The sequence below is a fragment of the Somniosus microcephalus genome, chromosome 14 (genome assembly GCF_052327205.1).
Source record: "Somniosus microcephalus isolate GS21.2 chromosome 14, FLI_Smic_1.0, whole genome shotgun sequence".
NCBI lineage: Eukaryota > Metazoa > Chordata > Chondrichthyes > Squaliformes > Somniosidae > Somniosus > Somniosus microcephalus.
Genome location: NC_141000.1, coordinates 51,541,343 through 51,566,689, shown reverse-complemented (window position 1 = coordinate 51,566,689; position 25,347 = coordinate 51,541,343). Strand labels below are relative to the sequence as shown.

Sequence of the window (25,347 nt, the reverse complement as noted above, 5' to 3'; positions counted from 1 at the left end):
TAATTTTCCAATGAAATGTGTATGAAAATATATCATCAGTTATTTGATCACATCATATTCTCAGAAAATATAAGGAGATAAACAGAAGTACACAATAGTAAGTTTAAAGTAGCAGGATCACAGGAACACAAGATACCATTAAAAAAAAGAGGTGAATGGATCTGAAAGAAATGGTTAATACAGGATCTAAAAGCTCTTGAGATATAAGCACGGTGGCATAGTGGTTAGCACTGTTGCCTCACAGCGCCAGGGACCCGGGTTCGAATCTGGCCTCGGGCGACTGTCTGTGTGGAGTTTGCGCATTCTCCCCGTGTTTGCGTGGGTTTACTCCGGGTGCTCTGGTTTCCTCCCACAGTCCAAAGATGTGCAGGTTAGGTTGATTGGCTATGATAAATTGACCCTTAGTGTTAGGGGGATTAAATACAGGGGGTTACGGGGATCGGGTGGGATATGTGTCGGTGCAGGCTCGATGGGCCGAAATGGCCTCTATCTGCACTGTGGGGTTTCTGTGATTTCTGTGATAATAAAAATTTATTTTAAATATGGATACGGAGGAGAAAATTGAAAAATCACTGAGTTCAGATAACATTATAAACATCAATAGCCCGATTTTAGCCTTGCCCGCCCGGTGGAAACAGGGCAGGAGGGTGGTTAAAATGGCGGTCAGGTGCTTCTCGTTGCATTCCTGATGTGTTCCTCTCGCCGACATTTTAACTACGCTGTTTAGGTCACTGGAGAGGTGCCCACCGCAAACGGAGGCCTCATTAAATTGTAAACGTGACACTCCATCACAATGTGACAACATCCAGACCCCAACGCGATTTTAACTCCATCACAGAAGTCCTGCGCAGTGCCCAACTCACCAGTAAAACCTGGCTGGATTGGTGTCTTGAGAATACAATTTAAAGTCTGCAGTGAATGAAGGGTTAGTAGTAACATGCAGACACCCTGCTCCGTGCTGATGGCTCTGCCTGGGCTACTGATCACCATGGTGTCCTACTCTACCTGGATGAGTGCTATATTGTTGGTGACTATTCCCTCCCCCACCGCCCCATCTTGTTCTCTCTCTTTCATATGCGCTTTCTAGTCCTGCAGAAAGCCAGAGTGAGAGTTAGTGAGTAGCTGTTGAAAAGGTAAGTGGAGATGTATAGGGATTGTGTATATAATGCACATGGTGGGGAAGAAGCAAGATGAAGTGAGGATGGAGAGGTAATAATGTAAAACCAAGTGTGTGTAATGTGAAGTGAAGAAAAAGTGCTGGGTGGAGTTGGTGACTTTGTAAGTGGTAGTATGTGAGGAGAGAATGTTAGTGTGATGAGAAGGACAAAGTGAGGGTGTTTGGAATGAGAAAGAGGTGTGTCGCAGTGTGTCCTTGTGATTGCATGCTGAAGGATGTGATGGACAGGAGGAAATAGTTGAGTATTAGGGAAGGGGGTGAAAAGAGTGTTGTCAGTGCTGTTCAGTGAACTGGAGAGATGAAGAACTGTACTCGCTCTTGCTGCTTTTGTGAGGTTATTGAACCTCTTGCTGTCCTGGGGGGTGCTGCTGTTGGCACTGACCCTTTCACCCAGGTCTGCTTCATTAAGACCTTGGGGGTACTTTTTCAGCTTCTGGGGAACAGTTGCTCCCCCCTTGCCCAGACTTTATCCACTGCGACCTCCAGGGAGACATCAGAACACCTGGGGGCAGAATTTCTACTCATTGCAGCAGCCAGGATGTCATCAAGATTGCACAAATGAAAAATGTAAGCAGGGGATGCAACCTCGTATTAAGAGGTGTATTCACGCTTTAAATAGGCCTCCGGAGTACCGCTGAAAATTGGAAACGGCAGGTGGGCGGGCTGCCCAATTCCCAACGTGATCAGGACAGCAGCCTGTCAGTCAAATAGAAATTAAGTCAGGAGTTAAAATTGCCCGGCCCTCACGCCAATGTTGACGCGGGGGGCGGGGCTTCGCACTTGCCCCGCCCCTTGCCTGCTCTATTCGCACCCTGAGTTCAAAACTGGAGAATGATTCATTCACACTAGTGTTACTGCTTTTAACTCCCTCCTGTTTTAAATAATGTATTCAGATTTGATGTAAATTCCTGGTGACTTGCTGGTATTGAAAGCTGCCTCCGAGCCTCAAGACATGGTGTAATGTGCCTCGGTAGCAACAGCTGCATGAGGAGGTGAATCTTCCTTCCCCTTTACTTCACTCAGTTCACCTGCTAAAATGAGCCAAAAGATTGACCTGAATAAGCAATCCAGTCTTCACTTATCCACCAGGGAAGCAATTACTGCATTGCTGGTGTGACTCTGCCATTCCAGCCAGTTGACACAACTAGGAGACAGCTTGTAAACCTGTGAGAACATTTAAAACAGAAAGAAAAGAGATGACATACTGAAAAGTCTTAAAAAGTAAAGGAAACCATGTCTACCTTTTTTCTGCAATTAAAATTGTGCCCCATGGCAAGCAAATATTCACCAATTTTGATAACCTCGCGATATCCAATTACTTTAAATATTACAGGCCCTCATGAAATATACAAATCAATCTTATTAATATGACTGGAACAATAGCATTGGGATACATTGGAGGAGTTTTTCATGTCCCTAGTGTTAGGTTTGCTCTTAAAATCAAGGATGTGGGTGAGGGGAAGGAATGGATGTAGCGGGACAGAGCACATGAAACGGAAGTGCCGACTTACCGCTAGTGTATGCTTATATGCTAATCGGGGTCAAATGACAGTTACAGTCCTTAACACCATGTTCGTCAATGCCCGAGTTGCCACCGCCAGCTCATGCTCTCACCAACAAAAGGTGGGCAGTATGAATTGGAGGCAGCTATTTCCCTGCGGCATTAAAGGGAACCTTGGTTGCAGTCAGAGAAAGCTGGATGCAGGTCGGGACACCGTTTTTATTGCAATCGCTTGTGGGTTTTGAGCCTTAAAGGCTGCTGCATTTAATATTTTTGCTGCTGTAGGTTCTGGAAAAATGTTGGCTGCTGCTCGAATGTGGTGTTTACTTTCGCTCCCAATGCTTCTAACCCCTCCTCTTTAAGATGGTGCTGAACGCCCTTCAAATTCCACCTCCCCCACACCAACCCCCACCCGATTTCATGCTTCCAGATGAGCAAGCTGTGTATTGAAAGCATATTTCGTGCTGGCAAATCGCTGACCACATTACATTGAGGATCCTGAACCCAAATTATTCTGGTCCTCCACTGACTCTGGGCGGCCGCCATGAACAGCTCAGCCACAGCCTGCCTGAGGAACACTCCACATAAAAATCACCCCTAACTGAAGGGCTCAGATAACATTAATTCACAAACTGGAGCTCAACAAATCCAGGAATTATAGAACATAGCACTGTATCATATCTGTTATTTTATGCAAAATGTGTATGTATGTAATATACAGATTTAAAAAAATACAAACCATGTTGCTTATATAAAACTTCCATTACTGTCACAATACTCTTTTTAACTTTTTTTTCTTAACACGATAGATAGTTTTAAAATATTGGAAGTCACGTGATGATTAACAGGTCTGGAGAGGAATATAGTTGGCTTGAACAGCACAGTTATGATTGAGTCTTGTTTTAAAATGGAAGAATGTTGTTAGGGCAATAAGATTCTGTAAAGTCTGTGGGTTGTGCAGTTAATAAATACACAGACTTCAGAAGTAACAAACAAACAGGTCTTTACTATTCGAAGGTCCGGGCGAATCTGCCCCAGCAATCCTGCTACAACACTTATATACTGGTGTGGTCACTATCGGTATTACAGTATACAGAAGCCAAACAAATAGTGCCACACCTAAAGTAGTTCCCTTAAAGGTGAACAGTTACATTCAATAGTTCCCTTAAAGGTAGACGGGTACATACACTACAATCCTCCCTTTTTAGCTTATTACTTACAGAGTCCCCGCTAAACATACATATCTTCAACTTCCTATAAAACAAATTACAGATATAATCTCGGTGGAGTCAATGTCATATAAAACAATTTACAAATATAATCTCGGTGGAAACAGTTCACAGGTTCAGTCTCTGCGGAAACAGTTCATAGATTCAGTCTCTGATCTTGACTCGTTCCGAACAACATTTCTTTGGTGTAGCCGGTTCACCTGGCTAGCGTGACTCCTCCATAGCCTTTTTCTTGACGTAACAGCTTGAACTTTCGTCCTGTTGAACCAGCAGTGCGGACTTTTACAACCAACTGGCTGTCTTGACATTTTCCAGTTTTTCAACTAATTTAGCTCCTTTCGTAATGTCCCACCTGGAATGGTAGAAGTGCTAATATTTTAGACAGTTATTATCTTCTGCTTCTTCTTTTTCTTTTCTGCCTTTTTGAAACTCTCGGAGCTCCTTTCTCGGCTGCCAGCTGTAGCGCCACCAACTCTCTATGTTCCTTAGACCTTAAGTGCTTCATCCGGATTTCAGCACTTTGAGAGTTTTCATCACAAGCTGGGCAGACCACATCCTCGTAATATTCAGTGTCACTCAACAGGTCATGGTAATATTCAGGTTCGTCCTGAGTTAGGCCAGCGAGAGAGACTTCTTCTTCCTCCTCACCCGTCTGGACGTTAGCTGACGGTGGTTCCTTCCCTAAACATCTTTCTTGAAAAGCCTTCTTCATGCATTCATATTCATCCCGCTCTTCCTGGGTTATCTGCCATTCCTTCACGACGGACCTCATTTGTGAGTTCAATACCTTCCTTTCCATCGGTAATTGCGTTATCAGGCTATTTAACCCTTCCACTGAAGTAACGGTTTCCACCTTCTTCTGTTCACCTTGACGTGATTCAACGTACTTTTGGCATCCTTGTAAAATTTGTGTTGCCACCTCAGCTATCTCCGTGACTTTTGAGAGCTCCGAACTCGTTCCCCCTGAAGATTGAAGCTCGTGTTCAGATTGTTCCCCTTGCAGAGTCTTGTCCTTCAGCATATGAAGGAGTTGGCCGACCGTTAACTCTTCCCTGGGAACACGGTGGATCAGAGTCTTCTCCATTTCATCCACCTCTTTCTCCAATACTTCCACCTTACGTTCCTCTTGAACTTTGGCTTTCAGCGCTCGGAAAAGTTGCGCCCTGATGCTCTCTAGTTCATGTTCAGGGACCATTCTTACAGTGTCCTGTTCTTCCACTGAAAGGATTCCCAGTTGAATCTGTTCTTCAAGTTGTTGAACCTCGGTCATTGCCGCCTCATATTTGCCTTGGGTGTCCTTCAGTGTTTTTATAAGTTCTTGGACATCCTGTCTTTCATGCTCTGCCATGATTTTCACCTCTAATTGCTCATCTATGGATGGAGCTTCTATCGATGAGTCTGTCTTGGCCTTGAGCTCATCAAGAATTTCCTGCAGCCTTTGGACTTCTTGCTCATGTTCAACCTTTAGTTGTTCATATGCTTCTACTGAAACTAGCTTTTCGGAGGCTGCCGAGTTAACCCCCTCCAGAATTGTAGCCTGGGCCTGTTCATACTGTCCTTTCAACTTCTCACACTCTGCATGTAAGGAGTCGTAAAGAAGAACTGGAATAAAATCCTGGCTCCCTGAAGATTCCTCTTCCTTTGGTTCATTCTGTAAATATTCTAGTTCCTGAACAGCATCAGGGGAATGTGATTGGTATTTGACCATGATGGCTCTGTGGTCGCTCTCTGCTTGAGCTAGCTGTCTCTGTAGTCTTTCCAGGTTCTCCCATTCGGTGTCCCAGAACTTTTCCATATTTTTCATCTCCTGTACGAGACGGTCACTCAACTGTTCTAATTGTTGTTGTACTTTGACATAAGTTTGCGTCCGAGCTCGGTGTTCTTCCGTCATGGATGAATCCTTTGCTTGAACAGGCTCAGAATTCTCTGTCAACCTGGAGTTCTGCTCTGCAGCTTTATTCTTCTTGGTACCATAAGTCCTTCTGCATGTCTTCGTTTTCTTTCCCATCGTCGGCAAGTCCCTTTTAGCCTTGTCTTCCATTTTCGACTTGGTCTTATCATCATCCATTTCAGAATCTGAGCTAATAGCTTGCACCGAGTCCTCCCTCATTATGGCTTTTAGGTAATGCCATTCCATGTCTATTTTCTTAATCCACTCCCGTCCTAGAAGTGGTGGTCCTCCCTCAGGTAATACATACAAGCTCATTCTTGGGTGTTCTTTACCCCTATCTCTCACCTTGACTCTTATTTTCCCCACGGGGTATACGTTATGCCCCGTGTATGTCTGTAATACGAACTTGGTATTTCTTAAAGGTATGTGAGAGAATAGCCGGTGGTAGTCCCTTCGGTTGATGACTGATAGAGCTGATCCAGTGTCCAGCTCCATTCTTACTTGGACTCCAGCTATTTTTAGTATGACCCAGATGGCCTGTAGATCCGTTTCTTTACCCACATTGTGGATTCTCAGATTACCCAGCTCCTGGTTGTTTGGGTCTGAGTCTGAATTCTGTTCGTCTGAACTCTTCTCAGCCACCTTGTGTACCTTGTTGTACTTTTCTGGTGGTGGCTTCCTTTGATTATTGGTCTTTTTCCCGGACCGGCATACCTTCGTGATGTGACCCAGTTTGCCACATTTCCTACACTCTTGGTTCTTAAACCAGCATTGATTCTGGTCATGCGTTGTCTTCCCACAACGGTAGCATTTTGTTGTGCTTGAAGTAATTTGGTCCACCCCGAGTGCCGCCGCCTTTAGTTGCATTTCCGCCGTTCCTTTCGCTGCAGCTTCGTGCGATGCAGCTATAAGGACAGCCCTGTCCAGTGTGAGGTCGTTCTCTTCCAGTAGTCGCTTCTGCGTCCCTTCTTTGGACAATCCGCATACGAACTTGTCCCGCAGCGCTTCTGTCAGATTCCCTCCGAACTGGCAGTATTTCGCTAGCCTACGCAGTTCGACCAAGTATTCCGCATTGCTTTCGTCTTTCTTCTGCGTTCTTGCGTAGAATTTGAATCGTTCAGCCAGCATCAGCGGTGTGGGGTTCAAGTGGTCCTTCAGCACAGCCACAATCTCTTCGAAGGTCTGATCCGCTGGTTTATTTGGTGCTATTAGATGCTTCAAGAGCCCGTATGTTTTTGCCCCCATCGAGTTTAGCAATGTTATCGCCTTGTCGTCTTCCTCTATTTTGTTGGCTTCGCAATAGATCTCTATGCGTTCCACGTACGTGGCCCAGTCTTCTATTTCAGAATTAAAGTCGTTAATATTCCCTCGCTTAGGCATCTTTCTTCCCTTGGGAGCAGCACCAGTATTTCTTTAAGTATTCTTATTTATTTGTTTGTTTCTAAGATGGCGGTTTTCCCGCGAAATCGGCGGTTTCCCGCTCTTTCCTTCTCTCCCTGCCCACTTCAATGGCGGTATGTCAATCAAGATGGCGGTTTTCCCGCGAAAATGGCGGTTTCCCGCTCTTCCTTTCTCGCCCCGCCCACTTCAATGGCGGTTTCCCGCTTCTGGCGTCTTCTCCGCCTAATGGCGGCTTCCCGCGTTTCTTCCCGGTGGAAGGGGTACGCTTCCCCCACAGCGGACAGGTTCAGCCACTGGCTGGCTACCGCACAGCTCCCCTTACTCGGCTATGTCTTTTCCTCCCGCCCGCACGGCTCTACCGGCGCTGGGTACACCCCGTTAACGGAGGACAGTTCAGCCGCTGGACTGGCTCTCGCGCAGTCTCTCTCTCCGTACCCGGCTCTGTCGCTCTCTCACCCGCACGTTCGGTGCTACCGGCCCTGGGTACCCCGTTGGTGGAGAACAGCTCAGCCGCTGGACTGGCTCTCGCACAGTCTCCCACCCCGTTTTCGGCTGTGTCTCTCACCCACTCCCGCACGTTTGGTTTTGCTGGCTCTGAGTACCCCGTTGGTGGAGAACAGCTCAGCCGCTGGACTGGCTCCTCGCAGTCTCTCTCTCCGCACCCGGCTCTCACCCGCACGGTTCCCGTTCGCCTCCCCAGCCCTCTCGCAGACCGGTGTTTCCCTCCCCGGCTGCGGCTGGGTTTCTCTTCCCGCGCCTACTCGCAGGCTCAGCGTTTCGTGGCTGCGGTCACTGCCCGGATTGTTCCCGCCAATCGCGGTCCGGCTGTCACCCGACGCCGTTGGACCCGACTTTTGGCCGGCACAGCTCCCCCTCGACCGAGGTCGAGTGCTCTGCCCTTATCCTCCGGATACTTCTACACCTTCCCCTACTCACAGTCTCTTCGGCCGCCTTGTTTCTTGCTGGTCGGCTCACTCCGCACCGTGGCAGAAGGGTAGTCAGTGCCTGTTGCTGATACAGCTTTTGTTGTTAGTCTTCCTGCTTTCTGTTGTTGCAGCCTCGTGTTTTCTTTTGGTAGCACGACGAGGGCGGTTGTCTCTCTTCGACGCTCTTCGTTGCTTTTGGTAATCTTGCCGCAGGGTACGATCGGACTCGTCGCCACTGTAAAGTCTGTGGGTTGTGCAGTTAATAAATACACAGACTTCAGAAGTAACAAACAAACAGGTCTTTACTATTTGAAGGTCCGGGCGAATCTGCCCCAGCAATCCTGCTACAACACTTATATACTGGTGTGGTCACTATCGGTATTACAGTATACAGAAGCCAAACAAATAGTGCCACACCTAAAGTAGTTCCCTTAAAGGTGAACGGTTACATTCAATAGTTCCCTTAAAGGTAGACGGGTACATACACTACAGATTCCACCAAATAATTTTCCAAAAATGCACTGAGAAAGTTTAATGAGATTTGCTCTTCAGTCACCAGGAGTCAGTTTGGAAATATATTCTGTGATCTGCAGTAAACTGAAGTAGAGAAAACAGCCTCCAGCTGGTCTGTAGTTCAAGTTGTAAAGGATGGTTTCTTAGCGACACTGTCTGCTACCTCATATATCTGCTGGTATATATTGAGCAACCCTTCACCAAAAGATTACACCTTGTTTAACACTATCGACAAATATTTATGAGAGATATAGAGAGCAAAGTACTTCCCCTGCAGTAATCTCTTATTGAAACATGAACAAACGACGAGGATAAACCTGAGCAATAGTGTTAAAACTGGAATTTCATGCTGACGCCAACAATTTGCATGTCTGCAGAGTTCTGAAAAGTCAGAGTATGTATTAGCACCCATAACATACCCTGAAGGAGTCTGCCTCATAGTATCAGCTCAGCTGATACTGTCACCACATTGTCTGTCTCTCTCTATAGAATATAAGCGCTGTACATTTCGTTATCTCCATAAATATTTCATTGATGCTAACAGGCATAAACTAAGTACTAACTGACTAACCGTCAAAGAAAATTGAAATCCAACACTAATTCTATTCCTTCATCTACTCATGCAGATACTTTACCTGCTGTTATCTGTCATACTAGAGTAATTTATAGCCTTGGCTCAGTGGTAGTACTCTTGCTGCTCACTCAAGCACATGGGTTCAACCCCTACTCAAGGACTTGAGCACATAACCCAACCTGATATTTCAGTGCAGTACTGAGGGAATGCTGTAATGTTGGAAGCATCATCTTTTGGATGAGACGTTAAGCTGAGGCCCAGTTGACATTAAGCTGAGGCCCAGTTGACATTAAGCTGAGGCCCAGTTGACGTTAAGCTGAGGCCCAGTTGACGTTAAGCTGAGGCCCAGTTGACGTTAAGCTGAGGCCCAGTTGACATTAAGCTGAGGCCCAGTTGACGTTAAGCTGAGGTCCAGTTGTCCTCTAGGGTCGATGTAAAAGACCACCTGACATTATTCAAAGAAGAGCAGAGGAGATGTTCTGGCCAATATTTATCTCTCAACCAACATCACCAGAACAAATTGGCTGCTGCATTGCCCTACATTACAACAGTGATTACACTTCAAAAATATTTCATTGTCTGTGAAGTGCTTTGGGGCATCCTGTGCTTATGAAAGGTGCAATAGAATTTCAAGTTCTTACTGCTTTGCTACTTTTGGTAAAATTTCATCAGATTCTTCATTAACTGATGAAATGTCATCGACCTGAAATGTTAACTTTGGCCCGTATTTTGCGGCCCCTATGGGTGCGTACACACCCGTAAAGGCCACGCACATTCTGGGTTTTCGCACATGAAGCGCATTCGCGAAAACCCAGAACTTGCGCTCTGGCAAGAATCTTCTTGATGGATCCAACGCATCCCTGGAAAAAGGGCATCCTCGGGCAGAGAGTCGGACTATTTGTCCAACTTCTGCCCAGCGAATGCCCATAAAATTCTTACGCCTGGTTAAAAAAGGTATAAGACCTGCTTTTACCAGCGTGAGAGTTTAAACGAACATAAAACATTTTCTCAATCATTTAAACATTAAAAAACCTGTACAAAAAGGTAAGGTTATTATTAGCCCCTTTAAAACATTTAAATTTATTTGTTTTAATTAATATTAAATGACATTTTAATTAATTTTAAATATGTAATTTTTATTTATTTGATGTGTAGATGTATTTTTTGGGGTATTCCCATTCATGCTTATGGGGTTTCTGTACATACGGAATCCCCATAAGCATGAATGGGGATTCCCTTCTTTTATTGGTTGGGCCGACCCACGTGATCCCAGGGGAGCTTGCAATCCGCCTGTGCCCCTGAGATACGTTGGCCTCTTCCCGCGGGTACCTGGAGAGGCCCAGGATCGCAAGTCTCCGTACCACCCGGACCACCAGGTACGCGGGCATTTTATTTGCGGATTGGAGGCATTTCACCGCAGGAAGCCTCTGACCACAAATTCAGGGCCATTGTTTCTCTCTCCACAGATGCTGCCTGACCTGCTGAGTATTTCCAGCATTTTCTGTTTTCATTTTTTCATTAGCTGTCATGACGAGATTGACTGTTTTCTATGACTTGTTCTAGTTTACTTCAGCAGTCAACCAATGTCCACACCACTAATGTGTGCTATTGTTTAAATGTTATGGTAAGTAACTTATGAATTTCTGTCAATGTAAACTGAAGACAAACACATGTGCAGCAGTGTACAGACGTCTAACATTGCAGGTATCCGTTTTATAGACCAATGTGATCTGTATTATTTGTATTTTCTGTTGCTGAATTACAACATTGAATGATAGAAAAGACCAGAATTACAGAATACTTTTATTAATAGTATTTAATAGTGTCCTTGGAATAAAGCAGGAAAATTATAACCTTTTTTTGCATTGAATAGAACTGCAATGACTGGTGCTTTTAAAAGGTTAATAAACAGTGCAAAAACAATGAACTACAAACAATGGTCAGTACTTTTCCATTACTCTCTGGCATGGTCCTTAAGCAGCAGGTGGATAATGAACACTTGTTATTTCACAGTAGACAGCTCAGGAAATTAGGAGAGCATGGAGATGCTGGGACAGATGCAGATGAACATATGGTAGCTCTTGTGGTGAATCAGCAGTTTGATCCCTGGATACATCATGGATCTTTTAAACTTATATGGCTATATTTTACATTATAGATGAATAGGGTGTAATGGAGTTAGTCTTATTGCTGATGGGCTTTCAACAATCAGTTTTCTTTCCCTCTCCCTTCCCCGTCGCCCTAGAAACATCACAGCATATTTTTCTGAAGGATTTGCAATTTACTTATTTTAGACTTCCACGCAACATACTGAAGTCCTTTTCAAATTTTGTGACAAAGTACCACCAAATTCCTTCTTGGGAATTACATTCTATAAACTAATCTGATTTAACAGTTAAACTGTAGCTACCACATGGGAGAAATAATTTAACATGGATTATTACTACAAAAAACTACTGACATTTACAACTTCCTTTGCTCATAAATTATGAAGACATTTTCACGTGTATATTAGCCACATTTGAATCAAACTAGCAATATCTTTATAAAACTTGTCAAATGTGGGAGAGTGCTTTTCAGTAGCAGAAACTAAGGCCCTCACCTGAGGGTAAGCAAGTGTAGAATATTAATTAAAATTCAAATAAAAATGCTTTTGTTTCAAAATAGTCTTAGAAAGATTTGTATAAACTTTAAACTGGGAACTTGTTGAAGGAGATGGCAGAAGGGCTTTGATGTGATTCTGTATGCCATAATTGAAGTGCTGGTCTCAGAAGGGAAGCAGCAGCAATCTAAGAGAGCTCCTAAGGTGTAGGTAATGTAATCCAAGATATAGCAATGGCAACCTTGGAAAGATGCTTAGCTATAACCATGAGAATGTTCAGAGAGGCTTTAGAGGGAAAGAGAAACCCAGAGAGTCCTGTAGCAAGAATAGCTGTAAAAAGCTACAAATTGTCCCACTTGACATGTGACTCACAATGTTTGTAGAGTGATGATTTCAATATTATTATGCAGTTTGTGCACAGATAGGATGAAATTTTATTCCCTTTGACATTGCCACTTAATAGCAAAGCTATGATTTAGCACTGATTCTGGTTAAGAGCACACACAGCAAGCACTGATGTTTAATTTATATAGTGGCTGTGGTCTCTGCTACAGTGTGATACCACTTTGACACGGGTCTACTTTTATATTGCAGACGTAGCATGAAATCGCCAATAGTTGGCATACAGCAATGCTCCTCAGATCTCAATATAACAAATCAAGGGCAATAAACACCATCCACCAAACAAACACCACCAAATGAATAGGAAAATACCATAAAATGCTATGCAATTTACATCCTTTTATATTTGTTTAACCTTGCTCTCTATCCAAATTACTTTTTTTATTTCAAGTCTCCCTTTTGCTCTCAGCTCATTTATTTCTTCCTTGTTTATGTTACTGATTTTACTTCCTACATTTCCTTCCAGCTTCCCTTTTTATTATTTCACTGCTTTATCACTGGTGTTTCATTCTGATCTGATTACTTTTATGTTGTGGTGGCAGTTTCTTTCCCTGAATTTCTAATGAAACAAGTCTGCATTACACATCCACAGCAATCACATCAAATATTTGCTTCTCACTTACAAAAGAAGTTCATTCACAAAACCAATATTTAAAAAAAGCAAAAATAAAAATCATGTAAATGGGATACTACCTTTAGGTTTGTTGCAATGCAGCATTTATAGACCTTATGAACACTTAATTAAACACAGTATGACATCAAGACCAGTGCTGAATCCTCAATATCTCTCCTCCCCACCTTCCCCTGAGATTCTTGCAGCTTGCTTAAGAAGGGTGAAACCAAAGAAATGTTCATTAGTGTAACATGTACGGAGCTGTAGATACAATGGCCCGGATCTTGTGGCCAGCGGCGAAGTGATGGAGCTCACTGCTGACCTTGAAGAAAGCTGCCCACAAAGATCTAGCAATCTCTGTGGCATGGATTTCACCTCTCCCAATGTTAATTTGACTCTGGTGCCAAGTCGAGGGGATCTCCAGTGTCCAGCAACAGTAATGTCATCAAGCTGGCTAAGCAGCCATAAAGTGCCACCAACGGGAACTACTGGGCTCTCGCACACACTCTCTCACTCACACGTGCATTCTTACGCACACACCACTTTTGGAATATAAAAAATTGGTTGAAGTGAAGTTAAACTGTGCCAATCACGTTGAAGAGTTCTCTGACAGCAAACCAGGAAGTAAAATGCACTGATTATCCTCCACTTTTTAAAAATAATTTTACAGAGTGCGAAATAAAGATTGGGACATACACATGGGATTAAGATAGAAGCTGAAATTTCATAAACAAACTTTAAAAATAAATTGTTAAAAACCATGGAATTGTTATCACAATTGAAAAATTTGACATTCCAGAATTATAAAATTCATTTTTCAGGGCCAGAACGGTTGTTCAGCAGCAGTTATGATTCAGTACACCATTATAAACCCAGTTACAACTCATTGAACAATGCCGAACTTTTTCAGGAGTTTTTAACAGCAATAATAGAGCGTAAAAGCTGACGTTCTTGGCAGTTCAGTGATTTCAATTGATTGCCAGCTGTGGGGAATTCAACAGCATGCCCTGTGGAGAAGCAGGGAATGACCGGCAGCAGCGTCTTGATTTCTGCGTTTAACTTCACATATGCAGACACCAGAAGTTGCCGTCAGTTTCACAGTTGTAATGACGGCGAACGCTGGCAGCTTCGCCATCATTACAACTGCAAATTCCATGTCAATGTTATAATTTTGGGCACAAATGGATACAACATACAATTACATAGAATGTACCACACACAAACGGGCCGTTCAACCTGACTGGTCTGTGCCGGCGTTTATGCTCCACATGAGCCTCCTATCCCGTTTCATCTAACTCCATCAGCAACAGTGCCAGTAACACTATTTTGAAGGCTATATAGAAGTGCTGCTACACTGCCAATTTTGTAATATTTATATATTATTATAAGTCGTGTGTGACATGCACTTCCTGTCCACAAACATTATACCTATCACATTTTTCTCAGTAACAGACATTTCAAATGTCCAAAATAAAGTGATAAACATATTAATAAAAACATCTCAATAACATGATTACATTTATCCAATGTACCTTTAACGCCTTCTGTAAAATATTTCCTTAATGCCTCAGACTGGCAAATAAGCCTGTGCTTTGACTGGATAGTTTTGTCTCATGCAATTGAAAAGAGCATCTGAGCATGCGACACCTTCAACTATGCAGCGCTGCACTGAATTGTCAGCCTAGATTATTTGCTCAAAGTGCAGGAGTGGGGCTTGAATCCACAACTTTCTGACGAAGAGATGAGAGTATTACCACTGATGCTGATAGCAACAATGATGATGTACAATAAATACAACCAAAACGGCAGCTCAGTACTAATAATTAACACAAACTACAGATAACATTGATCATTATCATTAATATTAATTAATAATAGAGGTGTAATCCCATGCCTTGAGCTCTCATTTCCCCCTAAACCAGCCCAGGCTATGTCTCCCAGCTCCTTCATGAAAATACAATAAGATAATGTACAAACCAAACCCCAATGCCATAAAGAGATAAGATCATCTCTGCAGCTATCGGAGGTTTGGATTCTTACATCTGGCTCCTGGTCTCTGTGGCAAATGTGAGGAAAATTACAAAATAAAACAAAGTATTCAGCTGGGAGAAAAGTCAGTGAAATAGACAGAGTAGCTGACATAATGAAAGAAAGCATACAAAAAGGAAGATGCACAGAAACTTAACCTTCATGACAGGCATATAGAAGATAAGCTGTATTGAGGGAAGATTTGCACTGAGGGAAAGAGAAAGTCAAAGACAAACCCAGAGATACAGTAACAAAAATTAAAATATTGCAATGGCATATAGAGAGAGGAAAAAGGCTGATACCGGTAATATAGAAACATAGAAGATAGGAGCAGGAGTAGGCCATTCGGCCCCTCGAGCCTGCTCCGCCATTCAATGTGATCATGGCTGATCATCCAAATTCAGTTCCCTGTCCCTGCCTTCTCCCCATATCCCTTGATCCCTTTAGCCTCAAGAAATATATCCAACTCTTTCTTGAATATATTTTATGAACTGGCCTCCACTGCCCTCTGTGGCAGAGAATTCCACAGGTTCACCACTCTCTGGGTGAAGAAATTCCTCCTCATTTCAGTCCTAAATGGCTTACCACTTATCCTTAGACTATGACCCCTGGTTCTGGACTCCCCGGCCATCAGAAACATCCTTCCTGCATCTAGTCTGGCCAGACCTGACAGAATTTTATAGGTTTCGATGAGATCCCCTCTCAATCTTCTAAACTCCAGTGAGTATAAGCCCAATCGACACAATCTCTCCTCATACGTCATTCCTGCCATCCCAGGTATCAGCCTGGTGAATCTTTGCTGCACTCCCTCCATGGCAAGAACGTCCTTCCTCAGGTAAGGTGACCAAAACTGCACACAATACTCAAGGTGCAGTCTCACCAAGGCCCTGTACAACTGTAGCAAGACATCCTTGTTCCTGTACTCGAACCCTCTTGCTACGAGGGCCAACATACCATTTGCCTTCTTAACCACCTGCTGCACCTGCATGCGTACCTTCAGCGACTGGTGCACAAGGACACCCAGGTCTCTTTGCACTTCCCCTTCTCCCAATCTATTGCCATTCAAATAATAATCTGCCTTCCTGTTTTTGCCACCAAAGTGGATAACCTCACATTTATCCACATTATAGTGCATTTGCCATGTTTCTGCCCAATCACCCAACCTGTCCAAATCGTACTGGAGCTTCCCGACATCCTCCTCACAGCTTACCCTCCCGCCCAGCTTTGTGTCGTCTGCAAATTTGGGGATATTACATCCAATTCCCTCGTCCAGATCATTAATATATATTGTGAACAGCTGGGGTCCTAGGACCGATCCTTGCGGTACCCCACTAGTCACTGCCTGCCACTCGGAAAACGACACGTTTATTCCAACTCTTTGCTTTCTGTCCGCCAACCAGTTCTCTATCCAAGTCAATACCTTGCCCCCAATCCCATGTGCCTTAATTTTGCACGCTAATCTCTTGTGTGGGACCTTATCGAAAGCCTTCTGAAAGTCCAAATACACCACATCCACTGGTTCTCCCTTATCTATTTTCCATATTTATCTATGGAAGACCAACAGAGTGGGAGACAAATAAACAATCACAGGAAGAGAGATTTTTGTCCATGAGCAATGCCATAGGAGTGCAGAAGTGTGGTTGTGTGGTGTAATGCTCCTCTCATTATAAAACAGCGTAATGTCTGACTTACAATCAGCAATGCCATAGGACATCTGCTAGTATTATAGAACAAAAATAAATACCTTGAGAGAAAACAGGAAAGAGGACCAACAAATCTTTAGAAACCTAGAAATTGTTGTTTATGACATTACCAAATGAACATTTAATGCCTTCATGCAACATTCCTCTGTCCTCTATATTAAGAGATACAAATTTTTTTTTTTAATTGGTTGATAACATTAAAATAATAGAAAGAGGAATGTCTATAAATGTGTTAAACTTCTGTGTGTTAATAGTGCAACAGTCATTTCCAGGCTAAAACATTTCAGAATTTATTGCTGAGGAGAATAACTGCTTTCACACCAAGAGCTGTTTTAGACCATTCCACTGAATAAAGCAATGGCACATGCTTTTGCAGCAACATGATTCATAGAGGCTCTGCCCAATTAAGTGATGATTATCAGAGCCTGGCAGCCTTGAATGTCATTCCCTTAGTGACATAACATGTAGCTGTCAACATCTTTAATTATTTAAGTCCTTGCAGGATGAATAGTTCCGTACCAATAATGTGACAGTTCATATGAATGTCAGAGACCATGGTACTAACAAAGGGAAGCTTTGGATTAAGGTAGCTGAGACTCTGACTCTTACGCAGACTGCTTTTAGCAGTGATTGAGTCTGACTATATTGCATACTGCTTTTAGCAGTGAGTGTAGTGTATGGGTGTAAAAGTAAATCGATGAAAGCCAGTGCCTTCGGTCATGAGGTAGTTTGGATTTCTGGAAAAATTGTGGCTTTTAGTGTTCATTAACAAAGTGCAACCGAAGAAAATGGAAAACTTTAGAATCTTAAAAGGTGGTAATCTAACAGAGTGGATCGCTCACTGGAATGAGAATCGAACATGTTCTACCGCCCAGGCTGTGAAGACAATTAAACCATCTGACTCACATAACTCTGGATATGGCAGATAGTGTACATGACCAGGCATCCACCCCATGCCCCCGCCCGCTGGAGATATGGTAAAGCCAGTAGCATGACTCAGCTCAAGAGTAAAGAGGGCTCCCTCATGGCCAAGAGGCTCCCACTGACATAGCGCATCTGGTCACTTCAGTGACTCCTGCCACAGAGTATGTAAAGGAAGCAGTAGGTTAGAATCGAGAGCACATCATACAATGCCAGCAAAGGGAAATACTGGGCTCTCACACACACTCTCACACTCATGCATGCAAACCACTTTTAGAACATTAAAAACTGGTTGACGTGAAGTTAAACTGTGCCTAGAGAGTGTCCCTGCTATAGTGCTAGATAATATGTCAGCAGTTGGCACAAATGGGATCATAAGTACTTCAACTTAGTAATCTCTGGATTACTCCCGGTGCCACGTGCTAGTGAGTATAGGAATGGGAAGATAGAACAGATGAATGCGTGGCTAAAGGGATGGTGCAGGGGGGAGGGCTTTAGTTTCCTGGATCACTGGGTCTGCTTCTGGGAAAGGTGGGACTTGTACAAGTCGGACGGTTTACACCTGAACCAGAGGGGAACCAATATCCTTGCGGGGAGGTTTGCTAGCACTGCTGGGGGGGGTTTAAACTAACTTGGCAGGGGGATGGGGTACAGAGTGGAGCTATAGCAGGGGGTGATTTACAGCCAAATACAGAGAAAAAAACAAGGCAGAGCAAATATGCGAAGGCAAAAGGGAATATGGCAGGGCTGGAAGGCATTTATTTTAATGCAAGGAGTCTTGCAAATAAGGTGGATGAACTGAAGTTGTTGTTGAACACATGGGAGTACGATATTGTTGCTATCACGGAGACATGGTTGAGGGAGGGTCAGGACTGGCAGCTCAATATTCTGGGGTATAGAATCTTCAGGCGAGACAGAGGGGGGTGTAAAAGGGGAGGGGGTGTTGCAATATTAATTAAGGAGTCAATTACTGCTGTAAGGAGGGATGATATATTAGCGGGTTCCTCTAATGAGGCCATATGGGTAGAACATTAAAACAAAAAGGAGGCAAGCACTTTGCTGGGAGTGTACTATAGGCCCCCAAACAGTCAGGGGGAGATAGAGGAACAGATATGTAGGCAAATCTCAGAGAAGTGCGAAAATAATAGGGTAATAATAGTGGGGGATTTCAACTTCCCCAATATTAATTGGGATAGTCAGAGTGTGAAAGGTTTAGAGGGTGCAGAATTCTTAAAGTGCATCCAGGAGAGCTTTTTGAGCCAACATGTAGAAAGTCCTACAAGAGAGGGGGCGATACTGGACCTAATTCTGGGGAATGTAGCCGGGCAAGTGGTGGAAGTGTCAGTAGGAGAGCATTTTGGCGACAGTGACCATAATTCGGTGAGATTTAAGGTGGTCATGGAAAAAGACAAAGACGGCCCGGAAATAAGGGTTCTAAATTGGGGGAAGGCCGATTTTAATATGATAAGGCAGGATCTGGCCAAAGTGGACTGGGAGCAGCTGCTTATAGGAAAATCCACATCAAGACAGTGGGAGACTTTCAGAAGGGAAATAGAGAGAGTACAACGCCAACATGTTCCTGTAAAGGTCAAGGGTGGGACCAACAAGCAAAGGGAACCTTGGATAACAAGGGATATACAAAAATGCATTAGAAATAAAAGGGGGGCTTTTGGCAGTTACAAAAGACTAAAGACGGAAGAAGCTCTAGAGGAGTATAAAAAGTGCAGGGGCATACGTAAAAAAGAAATTAGGAGGGCGAGGAGGGGCCATGAAATAACACTGGTGAGCAAAATAAAGGAAAATCCTAAGATGTTTTATAAGTATATTAAGGGCAAGAGGATAACCAGGGAAAGGGTAGGGCCCATTAGGGACCAAAGTGGCAATCTGTGTGTAGAGCCAGATGATGTAGGCGGGGTTTTAAATGAATTTTTTGCATCTGTGTTCACTATGGAGAGAGACGATGCAGACATAGAAATCGGGCAAGGGGACTGTGACATACTTGAACATATTAGCATCGAGAGGGAGGAGGTGCTAGCGGTTTTAGCAGGCCAAAAAGTGGATAAATCCCCAGGCCCGGACGAGATGTATCCCAGGCTGCTGTGGGAGGCAAAGGAGGAGATTGCAGGGGCTCTGACACAGATTTTCAGAACCTCTCTGGCCACAGGGGATGTACCAGAGGACTGGAGAACAGCTAATGTAGTACCATTATACAAGAAGGGTAGCAGGGATAAACCAGGGAATTACAGGCCAGTGAGCCTAACATCTGTGGTAGGGAAATTATTGGAAAAAATTCTGAGGGACAAAATTAGTCTCCACTTGGAGAGGCAAGGATTAATCGGGGATAGTCAGCATGGCTTTGTCAAGGGTAAATCATGTCTGACAAATCTGATTGAATTTTTCGAGGGGGTGACTAGGGGGGTGGATGAGGGAAATGCTGTGGATGTGGTTTACATGGACTTCAGTAAAGCTTTTGACAAAGTCCCGCATAGGAGACTGGTCAAGAAGGTAAGAGCCCATGGGATCCAGGGTGCCTTGGCGCGTTGGATCCTAAACTGGCTGAGTGGCAGGAGGCAGAGGGTGATGATCGAAGGATGCTTTTGTGACTGGAAGCCTGTGTCCAGTGGGGTACCTCAGGGATCGGTGCTGGGTCCCTTGTTGTTTGTGATCTACATAAATGATTTGGATGAGAATGTAAAAGGTATGATCAGTAAGTTCGCAGATGACACGAAAATTGGTGGGGTGGTAAATTGCGAGGAGGAAAGCCTCAGGCTACAGGACGATATAAACGGGTTGGTCAGATGGGCGGAAAAGTGGCAAATGGAATTTAACCCTGAAAAGTGCGAGGTGATGCATTTTGGACGGACAAATAAGGCAAGGGAATACACAATGAGTGGTAGGACCCTAGGAAGTACAGAGGGTCAGAGGGACCTTGGTGTACATGTACATAGATCTCTGATGGCAGCGGAACAGGTAGATAAGGTGGTTAAAAAGGCATATGGGACACTTGCCTTCATTAGCCGAGGCATAGAATATAAGAGCGGGGAGGTTATGATGGAGCTGTACAAAACACTGGTGAGGCCACAGCTGGAGTACTGTGTGCAGTTCTGGTCGCCTCACTATAGGAAGGATGTGATTGCTTTGGAGAGGGTGCAGAGAAGATTCACCAGGATGTTACCTGGGATGGAGCGCCTCAGCTATGAAGAAAGACTAAACAGGCTGGGGTTGTTTTCCTTGGAGCAAAGAAGGCTGAGGGAGGACCTGATTGAGGTGTACAAAATGATGAGGGGCATAGATAGGGTAGATAAAGAGGAACTTTTCCCCTTAGTAGGGGGGTCAATAACAAGGGGGCATAGATTCAGGGTAAGGGGCAGGAGATTTAGAGGGGATTTGAGGAGGAACTTTTTCATCCAGAGGGTGGTTGGAATCTGGAACTCACTGCCTGAAAGGGTGGTAGAGGCAGGAACCCTCACAACATTCAAGAAGCATTTGGATGAGCACTTGAAATGCCATTGCATACAAGGCTATGGACCAAATGCTGGAAAATGGGATTAGACTGGACAGGGATGGATGGGCGGCGCAGACACGATGGGCCGAAGGGCCTCTTTCTGTGCTGTAAAACTCTATGACTCTATGACTGTAACTGCATGTAATGTGGGTTTTTTGGATGCAGCGTTGTCCAGATTAACAGTAGTCTGCTGATACAATGGTTGGATGGGAACATAAGAGGTCATGCTAATGTGCATGGCTCGAACAGCTTCAATAGTAGAACCTCCTGGCTCCTCCTGGTGGTGGTCTTCATCCCCTTGCTGTGATTAGTTGTCCTCTTCCATTGTTATGACTTGTTGGATCAATGCAGCATACAGCATGCTACAATAATCTTGGGAGGTGTTAGCTATGCTGTATTGTAGAACGCCCCCAATTTGTCACGGCGTCTGAAGTACTGTATCAAGGTGCTTATGGTATAATACTGCACTTCATTGTTTCTGTGTTTGGCAGCCTTCATGACTTTCATAGAGGTGTTATGAGCCAGAATTTGAGGGAATATTCTTGGACTCTGAAGAACCAACTTTGCACTCTTCATTATGGTCAAATAATGGGGACAAGGTGGCTAGCCTGTAAAGTGGGCATTGGCTATATGACCCTGTGCTGAGAGTCATGGATGAGCTGAATCTTGATAGATTTGCAGCTCTTGTGCTTTATGAATAAAGCACAAGAGGAATAAAAACTCCATGGGAAAAGTTGACTAACTGTGGCTAACTAGAAAAGTTAAGGAAAGTATTAGATTAAAAGAAGAGGCTTACAATGTTGCCAAAACGAGCAGTAAGCCTGAGGATTGGGAGGGTTTTAGAAATCAGCAAAGGATGACCAAGAAATTGATAAAGGGCTGAAAATAGAGTATGAGAGTAATCTAGTAAGAAATATAAAAACAGATTGTAAGAGCTTTTACAAGTATGTAAAAAGGAGAGATCAGTAAAAGTAAATGTGGGCCCCTTAGAGGCAGAGAGAGGGGAAATTAGAATCATAGAAAGTTACAGCACGGAAGGAGGCCATTTCAGCCCATTGTGTCCGTGCCAGCCAACAAAGAGCTATCCAGCCTAATCCCACTTCCCAGCTCTAGGTCCGTAGCCCTGCAGGTTACAGCATCCCAAGTGCACATCCAAGTACTTTTTAAATGTGGTTAGCTTTTCTGCCTCTACCACCCTTTCAGGCGGTGAGTTCCAGACCCCATGGCCCTCTGGATGAAGAAATTTCCCCTCAAATCCCCTCTAAACCTTCCACCAATTACTTTAAATCTGTGCCCCCTGATTTTGACTAAGGGAAATAGGCCCTTTCTATCCACTTTATAATAATAATAATTCAACTTTATTGTCATTGTACAAGTACATGAACAATGAAATGTGATCTTGCAAGCTCCCATGAGTCCAGTACAAATAACATTAACATTAAACGTAAATAGCACCGTCCTGGGAGAAGCAAAGCCGCTGTGTCTGTGCACGCCGCCATTCCATTTCCACCATTCCTCCTGTCTGACAATCTTCAGCCCAACGCCCGGGCCTGCTCACCAGCCACCCCTCCCGGGGCTCCTTCCGTGACCTTCTCACCAACCGCCCCTCCTCGGGGCTCCTTCCGTGACCTTCTGCACCTGGTCTTCCCTGATGGTCACCCCTCCAGGTACTAACCAGGCCTGGCTCTGCTTAGCTTCCAAGCCTTGCCAGTGACCCTGTCCCTAGTCCCAGGAACAGGCCCCTCATAATTTTATGCACCTTAATAAGGTCTCCTCTCAGCCTCCTCTGTTCCAAGGAAAACAAACCCAGCCTATCCAGTCTTTCCTCATAGCTAAGATTCTCTACTCCCAGCAACATCCTTGTAAATCTCCTCTGTACCCTCTCTAGTGCAATCACATCTTTCCTGTAATGTGGTGATCAGAACTGCATGCAGTATTCTAGCTGAGGCCTGTTTTATACAGTTGAAGCATAAGCCCCCTGCTCTTGTATTCTGTGCCACGGCTAATAAAGGCAAGCATTCCTTTTTTTAAATTCATTGATGGGATGTGGGCGTCGCTGGCTGGCTAGGCCTGCATTTAGTGCCCATCCCTAATTGCCCTTGAGAAGATGGTGGTGAGCCGCCTTCTTGAACCGTTGCAGTCCATATGGTGAGGGTACACCCACAATGCTGTTAGGAAGGGAGTTCCAGGATTTTGGCCCAGCGACAGTGAAGGAACAGCGATACAGGTCCAAGTCAGGATGGTGTGTGGCTTGGAGGGGAACTTGTAGGTGGTGATGTTCCCATGCGTCTGCTGCCCTTGTCCTTCTAAGTGGTAGAGGTCGCAGGTTTGGAAGGTGCTGTTGAAGGAGCTTTGGCGAATTGCTGCAGTGCATCTTGTAGATGGTACACACTGCAGCCACAGTGCGCTGGTGGTGGAGGGAGTGAATGTTGAAGGTGGTGGATGGAGTGCCAATCAAGCGGGCTGCTTTATCCTGAATGGTGTCGAGCTTCTTGAGTGTTGTTGGAGCTGCACTCACCCAGGCAAGTGGAGAGTATTCCATCACACTCCTGACTTGTGCCTTGTAGATGGTGGAAAGGCTTTGGGGAGTCAGGAGGTGAGACACTCGCTGCAGAATTCCCAGCCTCTGGCCTGCTCTTGTAGCCACAGTATTTATATGGCTGGTCCAGTTCAGTTTCTGATCAATGGTAACCCCCAGGATGTTGATAGTGGGGGATTCAGCGATGGTAATGCCATTGAATGTCAAGGGGAGATGGTTAGAGTCTCGCTTGTTGGAGATGGTCATTGCCTGGCACTTGTGTGGTGCGAATGTTACTTGCCACTTCTCAGCCCAAGTCTGAATATTGTCCAGGTCTTGCTGCATATGGACACGGACTGCATCAGTATCTGACGAGTCTCGAATGGTGCCTTCTTAACTACCTTATCTACCTGGCCTGCTACCTTCAGGGTTCTGTGGACATGCACTCCAAGATTGCTTTTTTCCTCTACATTACTCAGTGTCCTACCATTTAATGTGTATTCCCTTTCCTTGTTAGCCGTCTCCACACTTCTCTGGATTGAATTCCATTTGCCACTGTTCTGCCCACCTGACCAATTTATTAATATCTTCCTGCAGTCTACAGCTTCCTTCTTCAGTATCAGCCACACAGCCGATTTTAGTATCATCTGCAAACTTCTTAATCATACCCCTTGTATTCAAGTCTGGATCATTGATACATACCACAAAAAGCAAGGGACCTAGTACTGCGGAACCCCACTGGAAACAGCCTTCCAGTCACAAAAACACCAATCAACCATTACCCTCTGCTTCCTGCCTCCGAGCCAGTTTTGACTCCAACTTGACACTTTGCCCTGGATCTCATGGGCTTTTAACTTCGTGATCAGTCTGCCATGTGGAAACTTATCAAAAGCCTTGCTAAAGTCCATATGCACTACATCAAATGCACTACCCTCATCTACCCTCCTTGTTACCTCCTCAAAAAAATTCAATCAAGTTTGTCAGACGTGACCTTCAAGTTTGTCAGACATGACCTTATAATGGGAATAAGGAAATTACATTGATGCTATACAAAAATTTTGTATCTGGCTTCAAAGTAGAAGACAAATAAACCTTAGTGGGGATCCAAGGGTCTAATCAGAGTGAGGAACTTAAAGTAATGAATATTAGTAAAGAAAATGTACTGGAGAAATTAATGGGATTAAAAAGCGCTAAATCTCCTGGACCTGATGGCTTACATCCTAGGGTTTTAAAAGAGGTGGCTACAGAGATAGTGGATGCATTGGTTTTGATCTTCCAGAATTCCCTAGGATTCTAGAATGATCCATGTGGATTGGAAGATAGCAAATGTAACTCCGCTATTCTAGAAAGGAGGGAGAGAGAAAACTGGGAACTTGAGGCCAGTTAGCCTGACATCAAGTAGTAGGGAAAATGCTAGAATTTATTATTAAGGATGTGGTAACAGGGCACTTAGAAAATCATAATATGATTAGGCAGAGTCAACATGGTTTTATGAAAAGGAATTTGTGTTTGACAAATCTATTCGAGTTTTTTGAGGGTGTAACTAGCAGGGTAGATAAGGGGGAACCATTGGATATAGTATATTTTGATTTTCAAAAGGCATTCAATAAGGTGCCACACAAGAGGTTGTTACACAAGATTCGGCCTCATGGGATTGGGGGTAATATTTTAACTTGAGTTGAGGATTGGTTAACAGACAAAAAAAAAATCGGAATGAACGGGTTATTTTTCGGTTGGCAAGCTGTAACTAGTGGGGTGCCGCAAGGATCAGTGCTTGTGCCTCAGCTGTTTACAATCTATATTAATGACGTAGATGAAAGAACAGACTGTAATGTATCCAAGT

General features: G+C 44.2%; 1 protein-coding gene across 1 annotated transcript in view; it reads left to right on the top strand.

The window, feature by feature from the left end:
- Positions 1–488: 488 nt before the first annotated feature.
- LOC147107487 (interleukin-1 receptor accessory protein-like 1) overlaps positions 489–25,347 on the top strand; it is a 1,486,384-nt gene continuing 1,461,525 nt past the window's right edge. The window contains exon 1 of the mRNA XM_086006559.1: positions 489–2,882. Within this exon, the coding sequence (XP_085862685.1) occupies positions 2,588–2,882 (295 nt within the window). The 5' untranslated portion in view covers positions 489–2,587. The remainder of the gene's footprint in view (positions 2,883–25,347) is intronic.